The sequence below is a fragment of the Eschrichtius robustus genome, chromosome X (assembly GCF_028021215.1).
Source record: "Eschrichtius robustus isolate mEscRob2 chromosome X, mEscRob2.pri, whole genome shotgun sequence".
Lineage (NCBI taxonomy): Eukaryota > Metazoa > Chordata > Mammalia > Artiodactyla > Eschrichtiidae > Eschrichtius > Eschrichtius robustus.
Window position 1 is genome coordinate 113,826,303 of NC_090845.1, and position 22,258 is coordinate 113,848,560.

Consider the following 22,258-nt stretch of genomic DNA (forward strand, 5'->3'; position numbering starts at 1 on the left):
CTTTTAAAATTTAAAAAGCACATTAAAGGTATAAGGGGATGGGGGGGTGTTTGTTGATTTTCTAAATTTTCCAAATATTTAGAGGTAGAAAGGGACCTTTGAGATAATCTAGTCCAACAGCTCTCAACCCTATCAGCCCCAACCCTCCATTGGTATATACAATATTTTGCAATGTATCCTTTGCCACCCTGAAATGAATTTCATAGTTAATATAAACTGCTTATACACATAATTTCCAGAATAGCAATATAATACACTAACTATAGTATAAAGGAGAAATAAAAGGAAAGTCATTTATAATCAGATAATAGATATTTCAGTACGCAAATGCCTGCACAAGACTATACTAAAAGATCTAACAGTCAGATGCTTCCACTTATATATTTAGATTCACTGCAAATGCAGCTGCTACAAAGGAAGACTAAGTATTGTCAACTTAAAAATCCATGAATGGCATTGCTACTGGCGACATGATTTTCAAAAGTCACAACTCTTGGTAAACTTCTGAATAAAATAAAGTACCATCTTCACTCAATTTACACAATTGTTGCATTACTGGAAATTCAGTGTATGATATTAAAACTGTAAAAATATGTTAGTTCCCATTCCCCTTTCATATTTATCCAAAACATGAAATCCACAATGACTCCCTCTTTTGTGAGTTGGGCTTGCATCCTTTAAAACTAATGATATTTGCAGTTTTAGCCTTTGATACTGTTTCTAAAACCCATTGCTGAAGAACAGCAAGCAATTCCTAGAATGTATTCTCAAAACTGACACAAATGCTTTTTGAATTATTGGAAGTATTGGTCTTCTTTAGTATCACCAAGGCACAAGAGCAAATTATCATTAAAAAAAAAATTACTGTGATCCCTTGGTGATTTTCCCTAGCCTGGCCCCAAGCCTCAAGGGGTACAAAATGAACTGAGCTAGAAGAAAAGGACTAACAGGGCCAGGCTATGGGGAGAGGGAGGGGGGCTAGGTTGCTAGGTTACCACTTGAGCCAATCCAAGTGGTCCCAGAGGGGTACCAGACACACAGTTCAGGTCCCTCTCTCTGCCCCACTAGGCTGAGGGCCCTCTCAAAAGAAGGGGGTCAAAAGGTGGGGGAGGGGTCCGGTCACGCACGCTAGGCACAAGTAAAGAAATGAGACAGAAGCACAAAGAAACAGACATCCCTGTATTTCTAAAACCATTCAAGTCTCCTTCATTAATTGGCTTCCCCCCCGAAAAGAAGGATTTCTTTATTACGAAACACCAGAGAGTGAAAAACCCAGCACACATACACATTTGTAGGCTCACACAAAAGTGCAGAGATTTACATATTAAATTGCATTTAAGTTAGAAAATAGATTTAAAAACAAAATACTTCTTTTTCCCCCAACAAGGTAAAGAGATTTGGTCAGCAGGAAAAGGGGCCTTAAGGGTAAACGCAGGAAGGTCAGGGCAGGAAGAATGGAGTTTAGCTGCTATAGAGTTAGAACCCACTGCTGCCACTGGTGAAAAAAGCAAAGGGGGAGATGGTGTTCTCCACTGTGGCAAGCAGGGCCCCAGGGCCAAAGGGACATGAAAGAAAAAAAAGAGGCCTCAAAGAGCCAAATTCCACCAACCCCCAGAGGTTTTGGATCTGTGCCAACCATCCTGGTCTGGGGAAGTGGGGTGCATAGGAAACTTAAGGAATGGGGAGGAAGGGGAGAGGTGGAAAGAATGTCAGCCATTGAAAAGAGCAAACAATTTAAAGCCTATTCCCCTGGGAGGGACCAATTCTTCAATCTCCCCTCTGATCAGAACTCAGACGAGGAACAGTCCCAGCTGGTGCATGGTATGAACGGGACAGATCTGCAGGCCCAGGTGTTAAATGCAGAAGATTTATATAGGAAAAGAACAAGGGCAGGGAGTAGGGAAAAGCAGAAGCTTTTAAAAAAAAAATCATTTCACACTAATGATAAGGGGTTTCCATTCTGACCCTTCACCTCAGAAAAAGAAAGCTTCTCTAACTGACCCAAGGGTCAACAGAAGAGTGGCTGAGGTAAGTTGAGGGAGGAGAGAGGAGATGGGCTAAGACAGGATGGGTTGAGAACTGACTACAAATGGGTTCATCTGAGTGGCAGGTTAACTGGAAAAACCTAATATCTTCCCAACTCTCCAGGCTTGGCCTTATCTTGAACTAACTAAAATCTAACTACAAGGACAAAACTGAGAGAGCCAGAAAAAGAATGAGAAAGTAGAGGCAGATAGGACAGGAATCTGAGTCAGTCAGAGTCCCAGTCTGTCTCTCTGTCTAAGGATTGCTAAACTCAAATCCTGCTACAAGAAATAGGAAGACCTAGAGAAAAAGCTAGGAGCGGCCAAATTTCATTACTTCTGATTAACTGGGAAGAGCGAGACAAGAATTGGTAAGGAATCTTGATTACAGACCATTTAAAAAGAAATATACACCATCACTTGTAAAAGATCACTAACAAAATATTTCCAAGGGGAGGCCCTGAGGAGCCTGCTTTAATAACCAAGACTCATTTGCAATTAACAGCATCCATCTGCATAAAAACAATACCCTATTAAAGAACTTGTTCTCTTAATTTAATATAACCCCTGACCCTCCCAATCTTTCTAATAACACTGTTCATGGCCTTGAAAGGCCTCTTTTCATAGTCCAGAATAAGGTAAACTTCAACCCAGAATGTGGTATAGGTCAATGGAGAGTTTGGGAGCTACCTCTCCAACCCAAGGGCCCCCTGGAAAATGGAAGTATGCGTAGTAACAGGCACCCCCTTCAACCCCCACCCCCACCCCACCCCACCCCCCAAAGATATTCACACCCCCACGGTGGTTCTTGAAATGGAAGGGGGAAGGAGGAGGCAGGCAGTTTGCATTAGACACAGTTTAATCGCCTTCAAATAGATTAAAAGTTCTGGTTTACGCTCCCCCCCTCCCCGGAAGTCATCCAGACAGGACCCTGGCTTAGAAAAACACAGGTGCTCTAGGAAATATAGCCACATATAATACATAAATCTTCTTCCCTGAAATAGAGCAGGTCCTGAGTAGAGCTGACTGGGGGCCACAGCCCACCCCCAGGGTGAAGCGGCTCTGGGACTCTGCCGGTGGAAGTGCTGGAAGAGCGGGGCCTGGAGGAAGCCCCCGGTGTGGTTACCAAGCCCGAGGTGGGCCAAGGCCTTGGAGTGGGTCCCCCAGGAGGGCAGCAGTGCGGGGCTTTTCCTCCTCACTCAGCCGAGGCCTAATGGAAGTACTGGTTATCCTTTTTTTTCTTTTTTTTTTTCTTTTTTGAGGGGACATAGGGGGAGAGGAGAGGAGAGGAGAGCCTCTCTGTGCCTTAGTTTCCCCATTTGTGCATACAGGGCCTCTGCAGGCCTCACACAGGGAGTCTGAGGGGGTAGTGTTTAAGTGAGCACTCGGGCTTCCTCTGAGGAAAAGGAACCACCAAAGTGCAGACTTTTATTACTGCCGTTCCTGCTCCCAACGGGAACAAGAGTCAAAAGGAAAACAAATTAAAAGGGGCTAATGAGAGAGGAGGAGAGATGAGACAGAGAGTGCGAGGGGCCGTGCCGTTGGCATCTCATAAGTTCTTATTGAGAACAGCACAGGTATTAAAAAGTTTCTGGGTAGTCTACGAGAAATGTGAATTGTTATCTATACTGCAATTACTTACATATATCTCACTGGAAAAGAGTGGGGCTTGGGTGTTAGAGAGTGGACAGGGGACAAAGGAGAAGCTGCACGAATAAATACAACAAGTGGAAACTGCCTGCTCCATTCCTGAAAGGATTTGCTGGCGATGTTGGCACTTCGTAGCCAGGAGAATCTTTCAACCCCACTCTCCATCCCCCTCCATTCTGAAGGCCTCAAGAATCCAGTTAGAATTCCCTGGCCAGAGTTCTCTGTGACTGCCCCTGGACTCATGACGTGCAGCAGCTTGAGAGGATTTGAGCCAGTCTCAAGAACCTTTACCCCAGAATTGGGCCAGTGACCCCAAGCAGGAGAGCTGGGATCTGGGAAGAGAGGGGAGTCCAAGGAGCCTCTGTGGCTGAGGCCATGGAAAACCAGTGCCAGGGCCCAAGGGACCCATTTGTCCAGTTACCAGAGGTGACTCACATCTTCTGCAACTGCTTGGAGTCCAGAAATTAAAAAAAGCTTGCAGCAAGAAAATGCCAGTTTACAACTGGGTGAATAAAGACCAAAGAAAAACAGTAATAGGAACAGCTTACTTGCTCTCTGTCTCAGGTTATCTTCTCCCATTAAATCTCTCACAGCCCTAATCATACACAACAAAAGTCTCTTCCATAGATAGGCTACTTCTCAGCTTCAGTGGCCTCCTGTGAGGGCTCTGGGGGCTCTGGGGGTGGCATCTCTTCAGGAGTGCTGGTGTCCTCCGGCATCTCATCGGAGCTTAGATGGTCTGTTGGAGCCTGAGAAGGAAAAGATATCAAATTCAATACAAAGCTCTCCCTCAAAATCCAAATGGAGGTAATCCATAGACACTGAACTCTTCCTCTGAACCCATCAACCACACTGATGCTACAGATACGCCGCCACCAACACCAAACTCAGAACCAAGACTAGACTGTTGTCTTCTCAGCAGAAGGCAATTGAAGTTTATTTGAGTTCTATTCTTAACTGTCTGTTGTGGACAGATGTTTCTATTATTATGCATGATAATAATAAAAGGGACCACAAATAATTACACAGACCACCTTCCCTCCTTCACAACAGAATGTTATAAAATAGTTGTCTAACAAGGCCTGACACGGTGGTTCTCAATCTTCTTTCGGCCCTAACACATACCTCCCTAGAACAGTGATTCTAAACCAAAGAGGGTGGGGTGGTAAAATCTTCAGATGGTATATCTGGTTTGAAAATGCCTCCTGAGTGATTCTAAAATACCACCCTTCCCCACATTCAACTGAGACTCACTAGCCTATATTGTAATGATTTAAGATCAGACTCATCAGAAAAACAATATTCAAAATGATGATAATGATATATAAACATGAGTTTGCTGTACTTCAAAAAAGAAAATTAAAAATTTAAGAAAGGCAAAGTAGAGAACAATTATCTAACTTACAAATAGCATTCACCTAAGAGTAGGATTCGATTTCTTTTTTTTGGCCGCGCTGCGTGGCTTGTGAGATCTTAGTTCCCCAACCAGGGATTGAACCCCGGCCCATGGCAGTGAAAGTGCTAAGTCCTCACCACTGGACCGCCAGGGAATTCCAGGAGAATTTGATTTTAAAAGAAAGTTCAGGGCTTCCCTGGTGGCGCAGTGGTCAAGAGTCTGCCTGCCAATGCAGGGGACACGGGTTCGAGCCCTGGTCTGGGAGGATCCCACATGCCGCGGAGCGACTAGGCCCGTGAGCCACAATTGCTGAGCCTGCGCGTCTGGAGCCTGTGCTCCGCAACAAGAGAGGCCAATAGTGAAAGGCCCGCGCACCGTGATGAAGAGTGGCCCCCACTTGCCACAACTAGAGAAAGCCCTCGCACAGAAACGAAGACCCAACACAGCCATAAATAAATAAATAAATAAAATTGGAAAAAAAAAAAAAAAGAGTTGTTACTAAGTAATTTAAAAAAAAAAAAAAGAAAGTTCAAGTCTACTAAAAATCTATTAGAACTAATAAAAAAAGTTTAGCAAGGTTTCAGGATACAGAATCAATATACAAAAAACCCAATTGTATTTCTATATACTCCCAATGAACAATCCGAAATAACTTCATTCATAATAACATCAAAAAGAAAAAAATGTTTATGAATAGGTGTAACAAAAGAAGTGTAAAACTTATACTCTGAAAACTACAAAACATTGTTGACAGAAATTTAAAAAGACCTAAATAAATGAAAAGACAGTCCATGTGTTAATGGCTCAGGAGACTTAATCTTGTTAGGATGATAATACTCCCCAAATTGATCTATAGATTCAATGCAATCCCCATCAAAATTCCACCTGGCATCGTTGCAGAAATTGACAAGCTGATTCTAGGATTCATATGGAAATACAAGGGACCACAGCCAAAACAACTGAATAAAGAATAAATTTGGAGGACTCACACTTCCTAATTTCAAAACTTACTACAATGCTACAGCAACCCAGACAGTGTGATACTGGAATTCAGAATAAACTTACTGGGGCTTCCCTGGTGGCACAGTGGTTAAGAATCCGCCTGCCAATGCAGGGGTCACGAGTTTGTGCCCTGGTCCGGGAAGATCCCACATGCCGCGGAGCAACTAAGCCCGTGCGCCACAACTACTGAAGCCTGCACGCCTAGAGTCCATGTTCCGCAGCAAGAGAGGCCACCACGATGAGAAGTCCTTGCACCGCAAGGAAGACTAGCCCCCGCTCACGGCAACTAGAGAAAGCCCGCGAGCAGCAACAAAGACCCAACTCAGCCAAAAATAAATAAATAAATACATTTTTTAAAAAAGAAAAAAGAAAAAAAAAAAAAAGAATAAATTTACTGATCAGTGGAATAGGACTGAGAGTCCAGAAACAAACTCTCATGTTTACGCTCAATTGATTTTTGACAATGGTGCCAAGACAATTCAACGGAGTAAGAATAATCTTCAACCAACTGTGCTGAGACAACTGGCTATCCACATGCAAAAGAAAGAATTTGGGACTTCCCTGGTGGCGCAGTGGTTAAGAATTCGCCTGCCAATGCAGGGGACACGGGTTCGAGCCTTGGTCCGGGAAGATCCCACATGCTGCGGAGCAACGAAGCCCGTGCACCACAACTACTGAGCCTGCGCGCCTAGAGCCCGTGAGCCACAACTACTGAGCTCGTGTGCCACAACTACTGAAGCCCGTGCGCCTAGAGCCCGTGCTCTGCAACAAGAGAAGCCACCACAGTGAGAAGCCCACGCATCACAACGGAGAGTAGCCCCTGCTCGCCACAACTGGAGAAAGCCCATGCACAGCAACGAAGGCCCAATGCAGCCAAAAATAAATTTAAAAAAAATTAATTAAACAAAAGAAAGAATTTGAACCCTCTACCTCACACAATATATAAAACTTAACTCAAAATGGATCAAAGACCTAAATGTAAGAGCTAAAACTCTAAAACTCTTAGAAGAATCCTTTCTCTGATAAGGGACTTACATACAGAATTAAGAACTGTTACAACTCAACAATAAAAAAACCCAAACAACCCAATTTAAAAATTGACAAAGGATCTGAATAGACACTTCTCCAAAGAAGATACAGAAATGGCCAATAAAATCATGAAAAGATGCTCGACATCATTATTCATCAGGGAGATGCAAATCAAGATTACAGTGAAATACGACTTCACACACACTAGGATGGATGGCTAGAATCAAACTGGTGGATGATAATAACAAGTGTTGCCCAGGATATGGAGAAATTGGAACCCTCATATGTGACTGGCGGGGATGAAAAATGGTACAGCCACTTTGGAAAACAGTACAGCAGTTCCTCAAAAGGTTAAACATAAAGTTACTATATGACCCAGCAATTTCAATTCCATGTACATAGCCAAGAGAAATGAAAACATATGTCTATGTAAAAACTTGCATACACATGTTCATTACAGCATTATTCATAATAACCAAAAGGTGGAAACAACCTAAATGTCTATCAATTGATGAATGGATAAATAAAATGTAGTCTATCTATATAACAGAATATTATTCAGCCATATAAAGGAAAGAAGTACTGCTACATGCTACAACATAGATGAACCTTGAAAATACAAGGCTAAATGAAAGAAGCCAGTCACAAAAGACCACATATAATATGATTCTATTTATATGAAATGTACAGAAGAAGCCTACAGCAAAAGAAAGTAGATTAATAGTTCCCTGGGGATGGGGCTGAGGGAACTGGGGGGAAAGGGAGAGTGACTGCTAATGGGTACAGGGGTTTTTTTGGGGGGCAATGAAAATGTTTCAAAATGGATTGTTGTGATGATAGCACAATTCTGTGAACATATTACAAACCAGTGAGTCCTACATTTTAAACAGGTATTTTATGGTATCTGAATTATATCTCCAACAGAGCTATTACAAAAAAAAGAAAGTTCAACTAATAACTTTTTAGGAACATACTTTGTTAAAGCATATGTGATCAGTATAGCTGGGAGAGTTTCCACATCTGCATATTCCAGTGAGGAAGCCCTCTTCTACCAAGGTAACCACACCACTAACTCCAACCCACCCCCCTGACCCCTGTCATTGCTCCTATAGCATTTTATGCTTCCCTCATCAAGGCACTTTTCACTACACGGACTAATAACCTGTTTTCTCTCGTCCCCACTAGACAATGAGCTCCCTAAGAGCAGACGCATCGTGTGACTTGTTCACTGGTGTATCCCTAGCACCTAGCACATTGGCTGGCACAGAATGTTGAAGAAATGACTAGATCTTAATCTATGTCAAGGGCACAAAGATCTTAAGGCAATGTCAGGGCAGAAGCAGAGACAGGGAAGCTGGAGTGATTGGACACAAAATTGCCTAATTATATCTCTAAGGTGTAAATTTAGTCTACACCCTCTATCCCCGACTCAGTCTTAAAGTCTAAAAGCCTTAAAAAGTCAGGAACACTTACTGGGCTCTGAGGCAAGAGGCTGGTACTGGCCTCTTGAGTACTGGGAGGTCGACTTCCACTTTCCTCCAGTGGCAAAATACCCCTTCGATCCAGCACACTGAAGGAGACAGGAGAGTTAACAAAGCACTTTGCATCCACCTCTCCATCCACCCACCCCACTGAATCTTCCTGTGTGTGCTGGAAAATATAAACCTGCCCTTTGGCAGTCTAGTCTGATCCTAGCACACATCTCCTACCTTCCATTCACTTTTTCTTCCACAAACCAGGGAATACCACATTAACAAGGGAACAAATAGATAAAATAAGAATGAAAGGTTATCCCTTCAAAACAACCAGCCCATGGCCTATGGTCCATGTAGATATGGCACCAAGGGACAATCCCCGGGAAGACCTCTTTTGACACGAAGAGGCCATGTTCAGAAGAATGCATCAGACCAGGTGCCAGGATCAGGTCAAACTGCTTGTCCCAAGAGTTCCAGGATCTTGTAGTCCTCTGAGTACCTGGGGGGCAAAGGGCCACACAGCACTTCACAGCAGTTCTTCACAATATTGCCATGGCTGTAGGGATTCTGGACACGATTCTTCCCTGTCCATGAGCCTTTGATCTGCAAGATAAAAGCCAAGGCTTACATTAAACATTATGTTGAAGAAATACATGCAGCACAGGAAGATGAAAAAGTTCTGGAGATGGATGGTGGTGATGGTTGCACAACAATGTGAATGTACTAATGCCACTGAACTGTAAACTTAAAAAATGGTTTAAGATGGTACATTATAAGGACTTCCCTGGTGGTCCAGTGGTTAAGAATCCACCTGCCACTGCAGGGGACACGGGTTCGATCCCTGGTCCGGGAAGATCCCACATGCCGCGGAACAACTAAGCCCCTGCGCCACAGCTACTGAGCCCACGCGCCTAGAGCCCGTGCTCCGCAACAAGAGAAGCCACCACAACGAGAAGCCCACGCACTGCAACGAAGAGCAGCCCCCGCTCACCGCAACTAGAGAAAGCCCGTGCGCAGCAACGAAGACCCAGCACAGCCAAAAAAAAAAAAAAAAGATGGTGCATTTTATGTGTCTTTTACCACAACAGAAAAAAAAAAAGAAATACATGCATACCCACGGAAAAATATTCACGATAGAGTAAAAAAGCAGATAGATACCTGAGCGTTATTATTTCCATTTAAAAATACATAATATATTCACATAAACAAACGTGGGAACAAGTCTAGACAAGTCTAGAAGACTATAGATCATACCATTAACAATGGTGATGCCTAGGAGGTAAAATTACAGGGACTTATTTGCTATTTTTTGCTCATCTGTATTTCCTGATTTTCTACAATGAATATGGATTAATCGGTAACTTTTTGTTTTTAATTCATTAATTTATTTATTTTAGGCTATGTTGGGTCTTCGTTGCTGCGCGTGGGCTTTCTCTAGTTGCGGCGAGCGGGGGCCACTCTGTCGCAGTGCACGGGCTTCCCATTGCAGTGGCTTCTCTTGTTGCGGAGCATGGGCTCTAGGCGCGCGGGCTTCAGTAGGTGTGGCACGCAGGCTCAGTTGTTGTGGCGCACGGGCTTCGTTGCTCCGTGGCATGTGGGATCTTCCCAGACCAGGGCTCGAACCGGTGTCCCCTGCATTGGCAGGCGGATTCTTAACCACTGCGACACCAGGGAAGTCCCAATCGGTAACTTTTTAAAAGCAAGGACTTATTCAATGCAACTGTCCCTCTCCATTCCAAACCCAGAGGTACCAGTTAGCTTTTAAGGACCTATGAACAGCTAAAGACCTTGTGCTCATCCAACCATTCAATCTCTTCTTCCTAATTCCCTACAGGCATTCAGCTCCAAACAAAGGAGTCTGCTTTTTCTTCTACACACCTGGTTTAACAATCTCCCACACCTGGCTTCTGCCTGCCTCAACCTCCCAGGCCCTGGAGACTCAGTTCTCCAGCAGGTAATTAGAGAATAGGCTTTTGGTAGAAGCACATGTAATGAGGAGAGGAAAAGTTGACTCACATCTTCATTGGTTGTCTGGTTGAGAGCCACAAGGAAAGTGTGGAATCCAGTCAGTCCCACGACGGACCAGAGTGTGAAGAAGCAAATGAGTACTTCTAGAACAGTGAGGTGTTGTTAAGGAACGTTGAAGAAGCCACACCAGGGGACTTGATGCCGCAGCCCATACTCATGACACCAGTCACACCATCTTTACCCCTTGGAACATGTATCACAAATATATCCATACATAACAACGGGTGAATTCTAAACTTGCTGGCTATATCCCTCATGAAAGGTAAAGGACGCCTGTTTATTCACTACAAGTAGCTCTCTAACAGATCTAGTCTATTTAGGTGTTTGTCTGTTTATTCATCATTGGCTCTTCAAAGGGGACATTTAGGAGGGGTCCAAAGCTAAACAATGTTGGCCATCACTGCCAATGGAAAACACATCCAAAAATAAACTTTATAGACGAAAAGATTGGTGGGAAAGAAACCAGAATGTGATTTCTAGAAATCCCATCTGAATCTCCTTTTCAGAAATGTAACTGCTGTACAAAATAAGCCTTAGCTGTAACAGGAAGGTGGGACTTCTAGTAAGTGACACAAGAGGTCTATTGAGAGCAAAGTATAGCCCACTAGAGAAGGCAAGGCTGAGCCTGGGATCAGAGGGACTTGGGAGGGAGGCAGTGGACACAGAGGTGAAGGAAAGAACTCCCTTTAAGACCTGGCCATCCTCCATTCTAGTCACTACCACTAAGGCTACATTTAAAAATTTTAGACGTTGGCACTCTCTGATGTCTGAAAAATGAGATGGTGGAGAACTGCAGACAGAAAGCATGCTGAAAAGTAGTTTAAGAGGGCTTCACAGGGACATCCTGCCAGGGGAGGATATGTTCCAGGAGTTTCTTTCAATGTCTCCAGGAAGCCAATTTTCAAGGATTCTGTAAAATTGGGAGGAGGAGTAGAGAGAAAGATTAGTAACTTTAGTAAAAAATACACACATACCCTAGTGCCTACTCACTTTCTTCCCTCCCTACCCCTTGTTACAAGCTGGCAAGAGATAAGCCCTCTTTCAGGCAAGGGACTCACACCTCCAAGCTGGTACTCTCTTGACTAAAGGGTTCACCTTCTCAATACAGGACCCAACACTGGACTAGAGAGTCGGCCACAAACCAAGCATCTGGCTCCCCTCCCTTTTCCCTAGCCTCCAGCTATGGCCATGGAGGGGGATATTCATTCATCGATGAAAGAAATCAGAAATATCCAAGAAAAATCCTCTCTCTTCATCAATCCATATCTCTTCACTGTTCAAAATCCAGCTCAGGACTCATCTCTCCCCAGGAAGCTGTCTTGATTAAGACCACTCCTTTAACTCCGCGTCCCATCTGCCCTTGGGCTGTTTTATGTGTGTGTATGTGTGCACGTGGACACACACACACACACACACAGGTGTATATTTTCTATCTTCCAAAGTAGACCATGAGCCACTAAAAGACATTTCTCTGGTATAAGCCCTTCTACCACCTGACACAAGGGCAGGTCTTATGAGGCAAAAGAGGTGACACAGCCAAAAATACATCCCCAACCTTTGGGATCACCTCAGAAATGCCCAGTACTCTAGGTACAGACCAGTAATTATGGTGCTGGTCTCCAGCAGAGGGCCACTGAGAAGGCCAGCACACTGGTAAATCCTAACTGATGTGAGCTGAGGTTTGGAGCTCTGTTCAGGAGCGGATAGTAGTGCTCACTTCTAACTGGTCCTAAGGTGCCTTCGCAATGGTAAAGTCCCACCAGGATACGGAACCACTCCCCTAAGCTGTCCTCAAGCCTTCTCCCACCACCCACCCCTCCAGCAACATACACTGCCCTGTATACTCACTGAGGGCCACGTAGACGATGTTGAAGGCAAAGACATAGATCGTGAGGAGGGACAGAGAAAGGATGAAGAGGTAGAAGTAGCGGTAGTTCCTCTTTCCAACACAATTCCCCACCCAGGGGCAGTGATGGTCGAAGCGTTCTGTGGGAGAAAGAGAGAGTCCAGTGCCAAAACCTCCAAAACTAAGCACAACCCTGCCATCCACTTAATACCTAAGTCCAAGACCCCTAGGATCGCTGCCTATTTCAACTGTAAAAAACACTGGTTTTGTATACACTGATGTGTATAAAATGGATGACTAATAAGAACCTGCTGTATAAAAAAATAAATAAAATAAAATTCAAATAAATAAATAAATAAAACCAAAAAAAACTATTTCCTTCCAAAATAAATTTTAAAAAACACAAACAACACTGGTTTTTATTTTTCACTTTTCCACAATGTTTTCACAGCCATTTCATTTGATCCCCACAATCATCCTGGAAGTTGGGCAAAAGAAGATATTCTTTTCTCCATTTTACAGATGAGAAAACTGAGACACTGAGGGGTTAAGTGATCTGTCTCACTGTCAGTTAACAGCAGAGACCTTGCTTTTCCAAAGAAAAGTCTTAGTAAGTGTGTCTACTAAGCGCAGGAAGAATAAATAGGTGTAAATAGTCAAGGAAATTTTGAAAAATGAGTAGTGTGGTTTTTCTTAAACTCCAGTTAGTAAAAAAATTATAAACCTACATACCTGAAATGGTGTGGCATAGCTCAATGGAATGGAAATCACCCAGAAACAGAATATATAAAAATTTACTGTCTGAGAATGGTAGTGCTTCAAAACCAGTAGAGAAAGGAAGTATCATTCCATCAACAACTCAGAGACAATTGGTTACTTGATTGAAAATAAGGTTAGATCTTTTTCCCTCACACTATTTACCAAAATTAATTCCAGATGAATTAAAGAGTTAAATGTAAAAACAAAGTGAAACCTTAAAGTAACCATAAAGAATAGGTGAACATTTGTCTCCTGTATGGAGAAGGACTTTCTAAGCATAAACGTAATGGAAGAAAACCACAGATGACAAAGAAAAATAGATTTGATTCCATACACTTTAAAAAATATTTCATATATGTTAAAAATACTATAAAGAAAATTAAAGAGGAAAAAAACCCCGAGAAAGTATGTGAATTTTGTAACTTAGTCTATGAAAAGTCCTTACAAATCAATAACAAAATACAAATACTCCTTCAAAAATAGTCAAAAAGCAAAACAGTTAATAAATACCATATAAACATATATTTAAACGTTTTCAGATTCACTAACTCATCGCAATACTAATACAACAATAAGACACTTTTCTGCCTGTCAAAATAAGAATATAAAAAATAATATTCAGTGCTAGTGAGAACACGGTAAAATGTACACTCTAATATACTGTTTGTGGAAGTACAAATTGAGAGAACCTTTCTGGAAAGCAACTTGCCCGTATGTATCAAGAGCCTTAATAATGCTCACACCCCTTCGGCAGAATAAATCCATTTTTAATAATTTCTCATAAGGAAATAGAGATGTGCACAGAAATTTAAGTTCAATACTTTTTTATTAAATTTTTTATTGTGGTAAAATATATAAAACATACAATTTGCCATTTTAAGTGTAAAATTCACTGGCATTAATTACATTCACAATGCTGTACAACCATCACAACTACCTATTTCCAAAAATTTTCATCACCCCCAAACCACCGCTTGGATTGTCTCCATCTTTTGGCTATCGTGAACAGTGCTGATGTGAACACTGATGTATAAGTATGTTTGAATTCCTGTTTGCAATTATTTTTTGGTATTGTTATGGACAGAATTGTGTCCCCCCTAAAATTCATATGTTGAAGCCCTAACCCCAGTGTGACTGTATTTGCAGATAGGGCCTCTAAGGAGGTAACTAAAGTTAAATGAGGTCATAAGGGTGGGGCCCTAATCCAAAACAACTGGTATCCTTATAAGAAGAAAAGGAAGAGATACCAGAAGTGCGCGAGCACAGAGAAAAGGCCATATGAGGACACGGCAAGAAGGTGGCCACCTGCAAGCCTCACCAGAAATCAACCCAGTCGGCACTGTGATTTTGGGCTTCTAACCTCCAGCCCTGTGAGAAATTAAATTTCTGTTATTTAAGCTACTCAGTCTGTGGTATTTTGTTGGCAGCCCGAGCACACTGGGTAATACAGGTATTACCCAAGAGTGGAATTGCTGGGTCATCTAATTCTATGTTAACTTTCTGAAGAGCTGCCAAAATGCTCTCCACAGCAGCTGCACCATTTTACATTCCCACCAGCAATGTATGAAGGTTCCAATTTCGCCACATCCTTAAATTTAATAATTTTTTTTAATTTAGTAATTTTGATTGCAGTTTTATAATAATGAATAAAACAGGATCATGAATAATATCTACTGATAGGAGACCACCTAAATAAACCAGAATATAGCCATATGATGGATTATGCAGTCATTAAAATAATATATTCAAAAAACATTTATTAAAGATGTAGAAAAATGCTCAGGATATAGTGGTAAGTGACAAAGGCAGGACTAAAAACTCTAGTATGATCCAATTTCACAAACAAGAGAGAGACTAGAAGGAAATACAGCAAAATGGAGAGTGAGTTTGGGATTAAGTTTTATTAATACCTGTACTTCTCATATTTTCTACAATGAACATGTATTATTTTAATGAATGAAAAAAGCACAAAGAATAAAATACATCATTTTTAAGGCCCAGTGAGCTGTGTACCAGTCAAAAAATAAGGCTGTAAAAACAGGTGCATCTCCTAGTTAAAGGGCTATATCTTTTCAGAAAAGGGAAGGAAGATAGCCTTACTTTAAGCAAACCTGCCATATAGAAAACACTGAAAAATGCAGATTTATACAGATATATTCAATATTTTTACCATCAGTATATTATAAATCACACTTTTTTCTGATAATATTGATACAGGTAATACATGCTCATTGTAGAAAACTTGAAAATAATTTTTTTCTAATGAAGGAAACAAAATCCCTTATTACCCCACAACCTATAGATAATAGACAGTAAGCATTCTAGAGTACTTCCTTGCATAATTCTTTATACATACTTATATTTTTTTAAATGTGTAACTGAGATCACACTATAAATGTAGCCTATCTTCTATTTTTTAGCTTTTTAATTTATTTTAGCTTTTTTATTTCATTTAGCTTTCTGGTATGAGCTTTACCCAGAGAAGTCCACTGTATGTTACGTCCCACAATTTATTTGACCATTTATCTACTGGTGGACAGTTAGTTTCTTTCCAATTTTTCATTACTATAATAATCTGGAGGTAAATATGTCCATACCTAAATCTTTACCACATCCCTAATTATTTTCTTGGGATAGATCCCTAGAAGGCAAGTCACTGGCATCAAAGGGTTATACATGTTTTAAGGTTTTCATGAAGTTTATTAGGTTGCCTTCCAAAAAGTTTGTTCCAATTTACACTCCTACCAGTGTAGGACTAAGCGTTATCAGGTTTTCCTTGCTAAATTTCTAGGTTTAAAAAGATCTTGTTTTAATTTTTATTTTTTTGCTTTTTAGTAGAGATGAACCTTTTTTTCATGTTAACTAAGTAATTGCATTTCCTGTTTTATCTGCTGTCCATATTTCTACTGAAATGTTATTGCTTCTTTTTTAAAAAAATCAATTTGCATGAGTTCTTTATGTTTAAGAATATTAATAAGGAGAGGGAATACTTTTTGAAAACCTTCACATCACACTTTCTTGAAATATCAAGTTTCCTGGCTCATTTAAAATGAGTCTCAATTTATAAAAATCCTATCTACATATAGCTTTTACCATATAAAGTAAGATATATCTTCCCAACCTTAACCTAAAAAGAATTGGCTAATGAGAGGAAAGCAATGTACTCAGGCATGCTCCATGGCATATATAAAGAATGCTGGAAGTATGCCTATTGATAATATAAGGAATTACACATATCTGCCTATCAACAGACATAATTACTGCCTGTTTTTGATCTTTCCCAGGGCTCAGCATACACTAGGCAGTGATTACAACTAAGTCACATATATGCAGATAGAAGCACAGACCTCTGTATTATGCACACATACACCCCCCACCCTTGCAGCAGAAGCAGAGAAAGAACAAATGAGGGTTTTGGAATCAGAGCTGTTCCAGCTTCATCTCATACTAATTTAATTATATGAACCTAACAAAGGTGCTTCATCTATTTCTTCATCTGTAAAATGGGGATAATACCTATCTTATGGGGTTCTTATGAGTCTTAAATGAGAGAAAGGGAAAGCACTTAGCACGTGCCTAGTATATATTAGGAATTCAATAAATGCTAGCAATTTTTTTCTTCCTGGGAATACCACTTCTCATTTAGCCCTTCCTTCCCCGATGCTGCCCTCCAGTGGACTAGGATTCTCCTCCCCCTATGTAAGGTGGGTTCCACTTGAAACAGATCCAGTAGAAGAAAATCTAGATTTGAAAAACAGGTAAAGTTTATTTCTTTATTTACCAAAGAGGTTGTTTTTTTTTTTTTTAAACTAGAGGATATTTAAATTATGATTTGATCTACAGAAGTACAGTAGATTTACAATTGTTCGGAAGCTTGCTTCCCATCTAAAGTTTCTTAACTAAAAATCTAGCTTGTTTCCTATCTAAATCTATCTTCCCACCCCCACTGATTTTTCCTGAGAAAAATCACCCTGACCCTCTTCTTCAACTCAGCCTTTCCCCCAGGCAACGTCTCTCTGGTTTTACTCACCCACACAGTTGTCACAGATGCTGCAATGAGAGGCCCGGGGAGGCCGGAAGATCTTACATGTGTAACAGTATTTCAGCTTCACAATCTGGTTGTTTATCTGGAAATTCTTGATACGAGGGGGTGGTCGCTGGCCTTGGGGTACTGCACCATTGGTAGCTTCTGTAGATCAGTAAAGACAGTTAACACCACTGCTAGCCATTATTTGAGACCAAAAGTCTTACCACCTCTCCAAGAGCAATGGGAGTAATCAAACGTTCCCTAGGCCCACTGTCACCCCCAGGCTGGCATTTCCAGACTAGACTCTCAACATCACAGAGTATCCTCCCCAAATTCCACTGAGTGCCATGCAATTATTTTGTGCACATGTAAAAAAGTGTTCTTCAAGCTTTTTGGCTGATTACAAAGAAAAACATTCATAAAAGAAGAAATAAAAATGGCTAAAAAACATATGAAATGAAAACATACAACTTTACTGATAATCAAAGAAATAAAAATTAACATAAAGATACCATTTCCACCTTCTATATTAACAAGTATTAAAAAGAAGAACCTAGGGGCAGGACAGGAATAAAGACGCAGACGTAGAGAATGGACTTGAGGACATGGGGAGGTGGAAGGGTAAGCTGGGACGAAGTGAGAGAGTGGCATGGACATATATACACTACCAAATGTAAAAGAGATAGCTAGTGGGAAGCAGCCGCATAGCACAGGGAGATCAGCTCGGTGCTTTGTGACCACCTAGAGGGGTGGGATAGGGAGGATGGGAGGGAGACGCAAGAGGGAGGAGACATGGGGATGGATGTATATGTATAGCTGATTCACTTTGTTATAAAGCAGACACTAACACACCATTGTAAAGCAATTACACTCCAATAAAGTGTTAAAAAAAAAGGAATAAAAATACCCAGTGTTGGCAAGGATGGGGAGAAGGTATTTTTATACATTACCCGTAAGCAATATGGCAGTGACTACCAAAATTTTAAATGTGTATACTTTTTTAAAAACTTAATTAATTTATTTATTTTTGGCTGAATTGGGTCTTCGTTGCTGCGCACGGGCTTTCTCTAGTGGCGGCAAGCGGAGGCCACTCTTCGTTGCAGTGTGTGGGCTTCTCATTGCGGTGGCCTCTCTTGTTGCGGAGCATGGGCTCTAGGTGCGCAGGTTTCGGTGGTTGTGGCACATGGGCTCAGTAGTTGTGGCTCGCGGGCTCTAGAGCGCAGGCTCAGTAGTTGTGGCACACGGGCTTAGGTGCTCCGCGGCATGTGGGATCTTCCCAGACCAGGGCTCGAACCCGTGTCCCCTGCATTGGCAGGCAGATCCTCAACCACTGCGCCACCAGGGAAGCCCTTAAATGTGTATACTTTTGACCCACCCGTTCTACTTCTAGGAACTTATCAAAATTACAAAGAGATGTACAAAAGATGGTAACACAGGATATTTGTCACAGAAGTCACTTTTAATAGTGAAAGACTGAAAATAACCTCAATATCATAATAGGAGGTTGGTTAAGTACATTATGATACATGCATGGGATGGAATATTATGCAGCCATTTCAAATGATGTACACATTTTAAATGATGACAGGAAAATATTCACAGCATACTGAAAAATGAAAATGTACGCTAAAAAGAAGCATGTATAAAGGATTTTACCTTGCAAAAGTAAAATATATGCATGAAAAAAGACTGGTAATATTTAGAATCAGAAAAACAATTATCTAAAAATAAGAGTAATACATGCTTATTGTAAAAAATTTGGAAACAACAGAAAATATGAATAGAAGACAAAAAAATCACTGATGGTCTCTCAACTCAGGGATATTTATGCATTTTGGTATATTTCCTTCTACTCTTTTTTTTAAAATAAATTTTTACTTATTTATTTATTTATTTTTGGCTGCACTGGGTCTTCGTTGCTGCACGCGGGCTTTCTCTAGTTGCGGTGAGCGGGGGCTACTCCTCGTTGCGGTGCGTGGGCTGCTCATTGCAGTGGCCTCTCTTGTTGCAGAGCACGGGCTCTAGTCGCGTGGGCTTCAGTAGTTGTGGCTCGCGGGCTCTAGAGCGCAGGCTCAGTAGTTGTGGCGTACGGGCTTTGTTGCTCCACGGCATGTAGGATCTTCCCGGACCAGGGCTCAAACCCGTGTCCCCTGCATTGGCACCCGGATTCTTAACCACTGTGCCACCAGGGAAGTCCCTTTCCTTCTACTCTTAACAAATAAATAAACACTCATGATTTTTTAAATTTGAGATTATATTTTAGATACAATTTTATACCTTGTATTTTTCACTTAACGTTATACAGTAAGCATTTTTCCATGGCTGTTAATTTTTTTTCCGAAAACATCATTATTGGCAATACAGTGTTCTATCATATGCATGTACTGTAACTTATTTAACCAATTCATGTTATTGGGCATTTAAGTTGCCTCTGGTATTTTGCTATTTAAATGATGCTGCATGCAAAAACTTAAAACATTACAGACAAAGCTTAAGTCCCCTTTGATCTCCACCCTAATCCCAGTCCCCTCCTCCCTTCCTCAAGAATATGTTCATGTGTTAAAATTAATTTCTAAAACACAAAGAAAAAAAGAAAAGCATGTTGAAGTCTGAGCAGTAATATATGAAGTTGCTGGCATTAAAATAGCTAGGAAAAAGAAAAAATGATGCATTAAAAATCCTTCTACAAGTATTTGTGTAAACCTCTGATTATTTCCTTTAGCTAATCCTGAGAGAAGTGAAATTACTGGCTCAAAGGGTATGAACCCTTAAAGCCCATATCACTTATTGCGAAACTGCTTCCGAGACAGATTGTATCAATTTGCACAGCTGCCCATCTGCAGCATATGAGAGTGCCTGTCTCATTGCACCCTTGCTGTGCAGGATAATTCTAAAAACAGAATATTTTTTCAATTCACTTTGATTTTAAAAATATCTGCCATATGGAACTTTTTTCCTTTTTTTGCGGAGTGGGGTGGATGCTGTGAAATCAAACAATAACAGTGTGACACAAGTCTTAAAAGAATGGGGATAGCTATTCATTAGAGGATGATATAAGTACCAGCATGCCACCCTAACATTCCTCTGCATGTGCTTTACATGAGGGCACCTGGGAGAGAGTTCAAGGCTCTCCCTCCCCATGAGGCACGCTATGATGCAAGGGAACCAACCACATGCCTTCTTCTCTCCCCCACCCAGCCCCTACCCACAGCATACCCAGTACAGGGCTGAATGTAAGTTGACAAAAACTTGCTAACATAAACATACGTATGAACTCAAGAACGCACTCTACTATTGAGAGAAACATGCTAAATGCAGAGGTAACAACCTGACAGCTCAAGCCTGGGCCCTGGGCCCAGCAATCTGGCAAAACAGAGCTAACCTTGCTAACAGCCTGCTGTGAGAGGCAAGATCAAGTCAAGGCACTGCCTTGACCTTCAGTTTCTCTATACGTGATGGAAAGAGGACGACAAAAGACTAACCCAGAGAGAGAAAAGACTACACTCACAACTGTCCCTTCCTATCTTGCTCCTAACTAGTCCAGGTCTCCCCCAACTCCAGCTGCGCCAACACACCTCGCCTCTGTTTCCTTCCCACAATTCCCACCCTCTCCCCACCCCTAAGTAGTCTGAGCTCAGATGTGCACAAATCTATGTCCCCTTACTGCAACTAAAACAGGCTGAAATTTTTCAAAAAGAAATCCACTAAGAAGCTAAATAAACACAGCTAAATAAACAAAAGAAATACAAAAGCTGGAAGCCTTCAAAGCAACCTGAAAAAGTATCAAATCAAAACGTTGTACACCTTAAACTTACACAATGTCATATGCCAATTATATCTCAATAAAACTGTGGGGGAAAAAAAGAAACCAACTAGAACTGGGAGAAAATATTTCCTTGACAATAGCATGCATATAAACAGGAATAAACTCAATATGAGAAGTATAGAAACTATGTTAAAAAAAAAGTATAAAAATTCTATTAAAGGGCACAAAATTCAGTCTAAAAATACAGAAAGATGTACTATCTTCTTGGAGATAATTATACATAATAATTATACAAATGTAAATTCTCTCAAAAATAATATATAAATATAATACCTATTAGAACCCCAATGTGTTTGTGTCTTTTTAATTCAATAAAATATTAAAATCCCAACAAACAAACAACAACAACAAAGCACCTGAAAGAACTAAAGGCTAACCACAGATTGGTGCTCCACTGGTACAGCTTTTCGTCTTACAAGTCCTGGGTCCCTTTCTTCTACTGTACGTGGCCTGGATGCTGACTCTAGCTACTTGGGTACCAGATTTGAGAACAATTTAGGTAGGCACCACTGTCGGATCTGGTGGGCTCCCAGTCCCTCCTAGAACTGGCATCAGAGCCTTCTTTCCCAGTGTGAGCTCCAGGAGTCTCCCAGGAGCTCCCCTCCTCGAGTCCTGGGATGCTCTGCTTCAATTCATGAAGGCACCCTGGCTCCTGGTTAGTGTAGCTCTTCATTTCTGTCCCAAAGAGCCCTACCCTGAGCTGCAGACTGTACTGTGATTAGCCTGTAACCACTTCCTTTACCATTCCTAGAATTCCCAATGGTTCCTGTCCCCTCTCATCTTGTGTGTTCCCCTACAGCAGGAATTCTTGGTTAGAAACCCACTCATGTGCCTCAAAAGATCTATGAATCCCTGAAATTATATCCAAAATTGTATGTATGTGATGCATATAAGAATATTTTTATGAAGAGGCTTATAGTTTTCATCAAGAAAATCAAATGAGGGACTTCCCTGGTGGTCCAGTGGTCAAGGATCCACCTTCCAATGAAGGGGACGCGAGTTTGATCCCTGGTCGGGGAACTAAGATCCCACATCTGCGGGGCAACTAAGCCCGCGTGCTGCAACTACTGAGCCCACGTGCTCTGGAGCCCGTGTGCCACACTACAGAGCCCACACGCTTTGGAGCCTGCACGTCACAACTAGAGAGCCCTTGTGCCGCAACTACTGAGCCTGTGCACTCTGGAGCCCACACGCCA

At 41.4% G+C, this 22,258-nt stretch overlaps 1 protein-coding gene across 1 annotated transcript in view; it reads right to left on the reverse strand.

The window, feature by feature from the left end:
* Positions 1 to 2,865: 2,865 nt before the first annotated feature.
* The window catches only part of ZDHHC9 (zinc finger DHHC-type palmitoyltransferase 9), a 30,578-nt gene continuing 11,185 nt past the window's right edge, over positions 2,866 to 22,258 (reverse strand). Inside the window, exons 3-9 of the mRNA XM_068533477.1 lie at positions 17,240 to 17,398; positions 12,453 to 12,590; positions 11,466 to 11,514; positions 10,593 to 10,695; positions 9,076 to 9,179; positions 8,575 to 8,671; positions 2,866 to 4,423 (exon numbers count right to left, since the gene is read on the reverse strand). Of these exons, the coding sequence (XP_068389578.1) occupies positions 4,307 to 4,423; positions 8,575 to 8,671; positions 9,076 to 9,179; positions 10,593 to 10,695; positions 11,466 to 11,514; positions 12,453 to 12,590; positions 17,240 to 17,398 (767 nt within the window). The 3' untranslated portion in view covers positions 2,866 to 4,306. The remainder of the gene's footprint in view (positions 4,424 to 8,574; positions 8,672 to 9,075; positions 9,180 to 10,592; positions 10,696 to 11,465; positions 11,515 to 12,452; positions 12,591 to 17,239; positions 17,399 to 22,258) is intronic.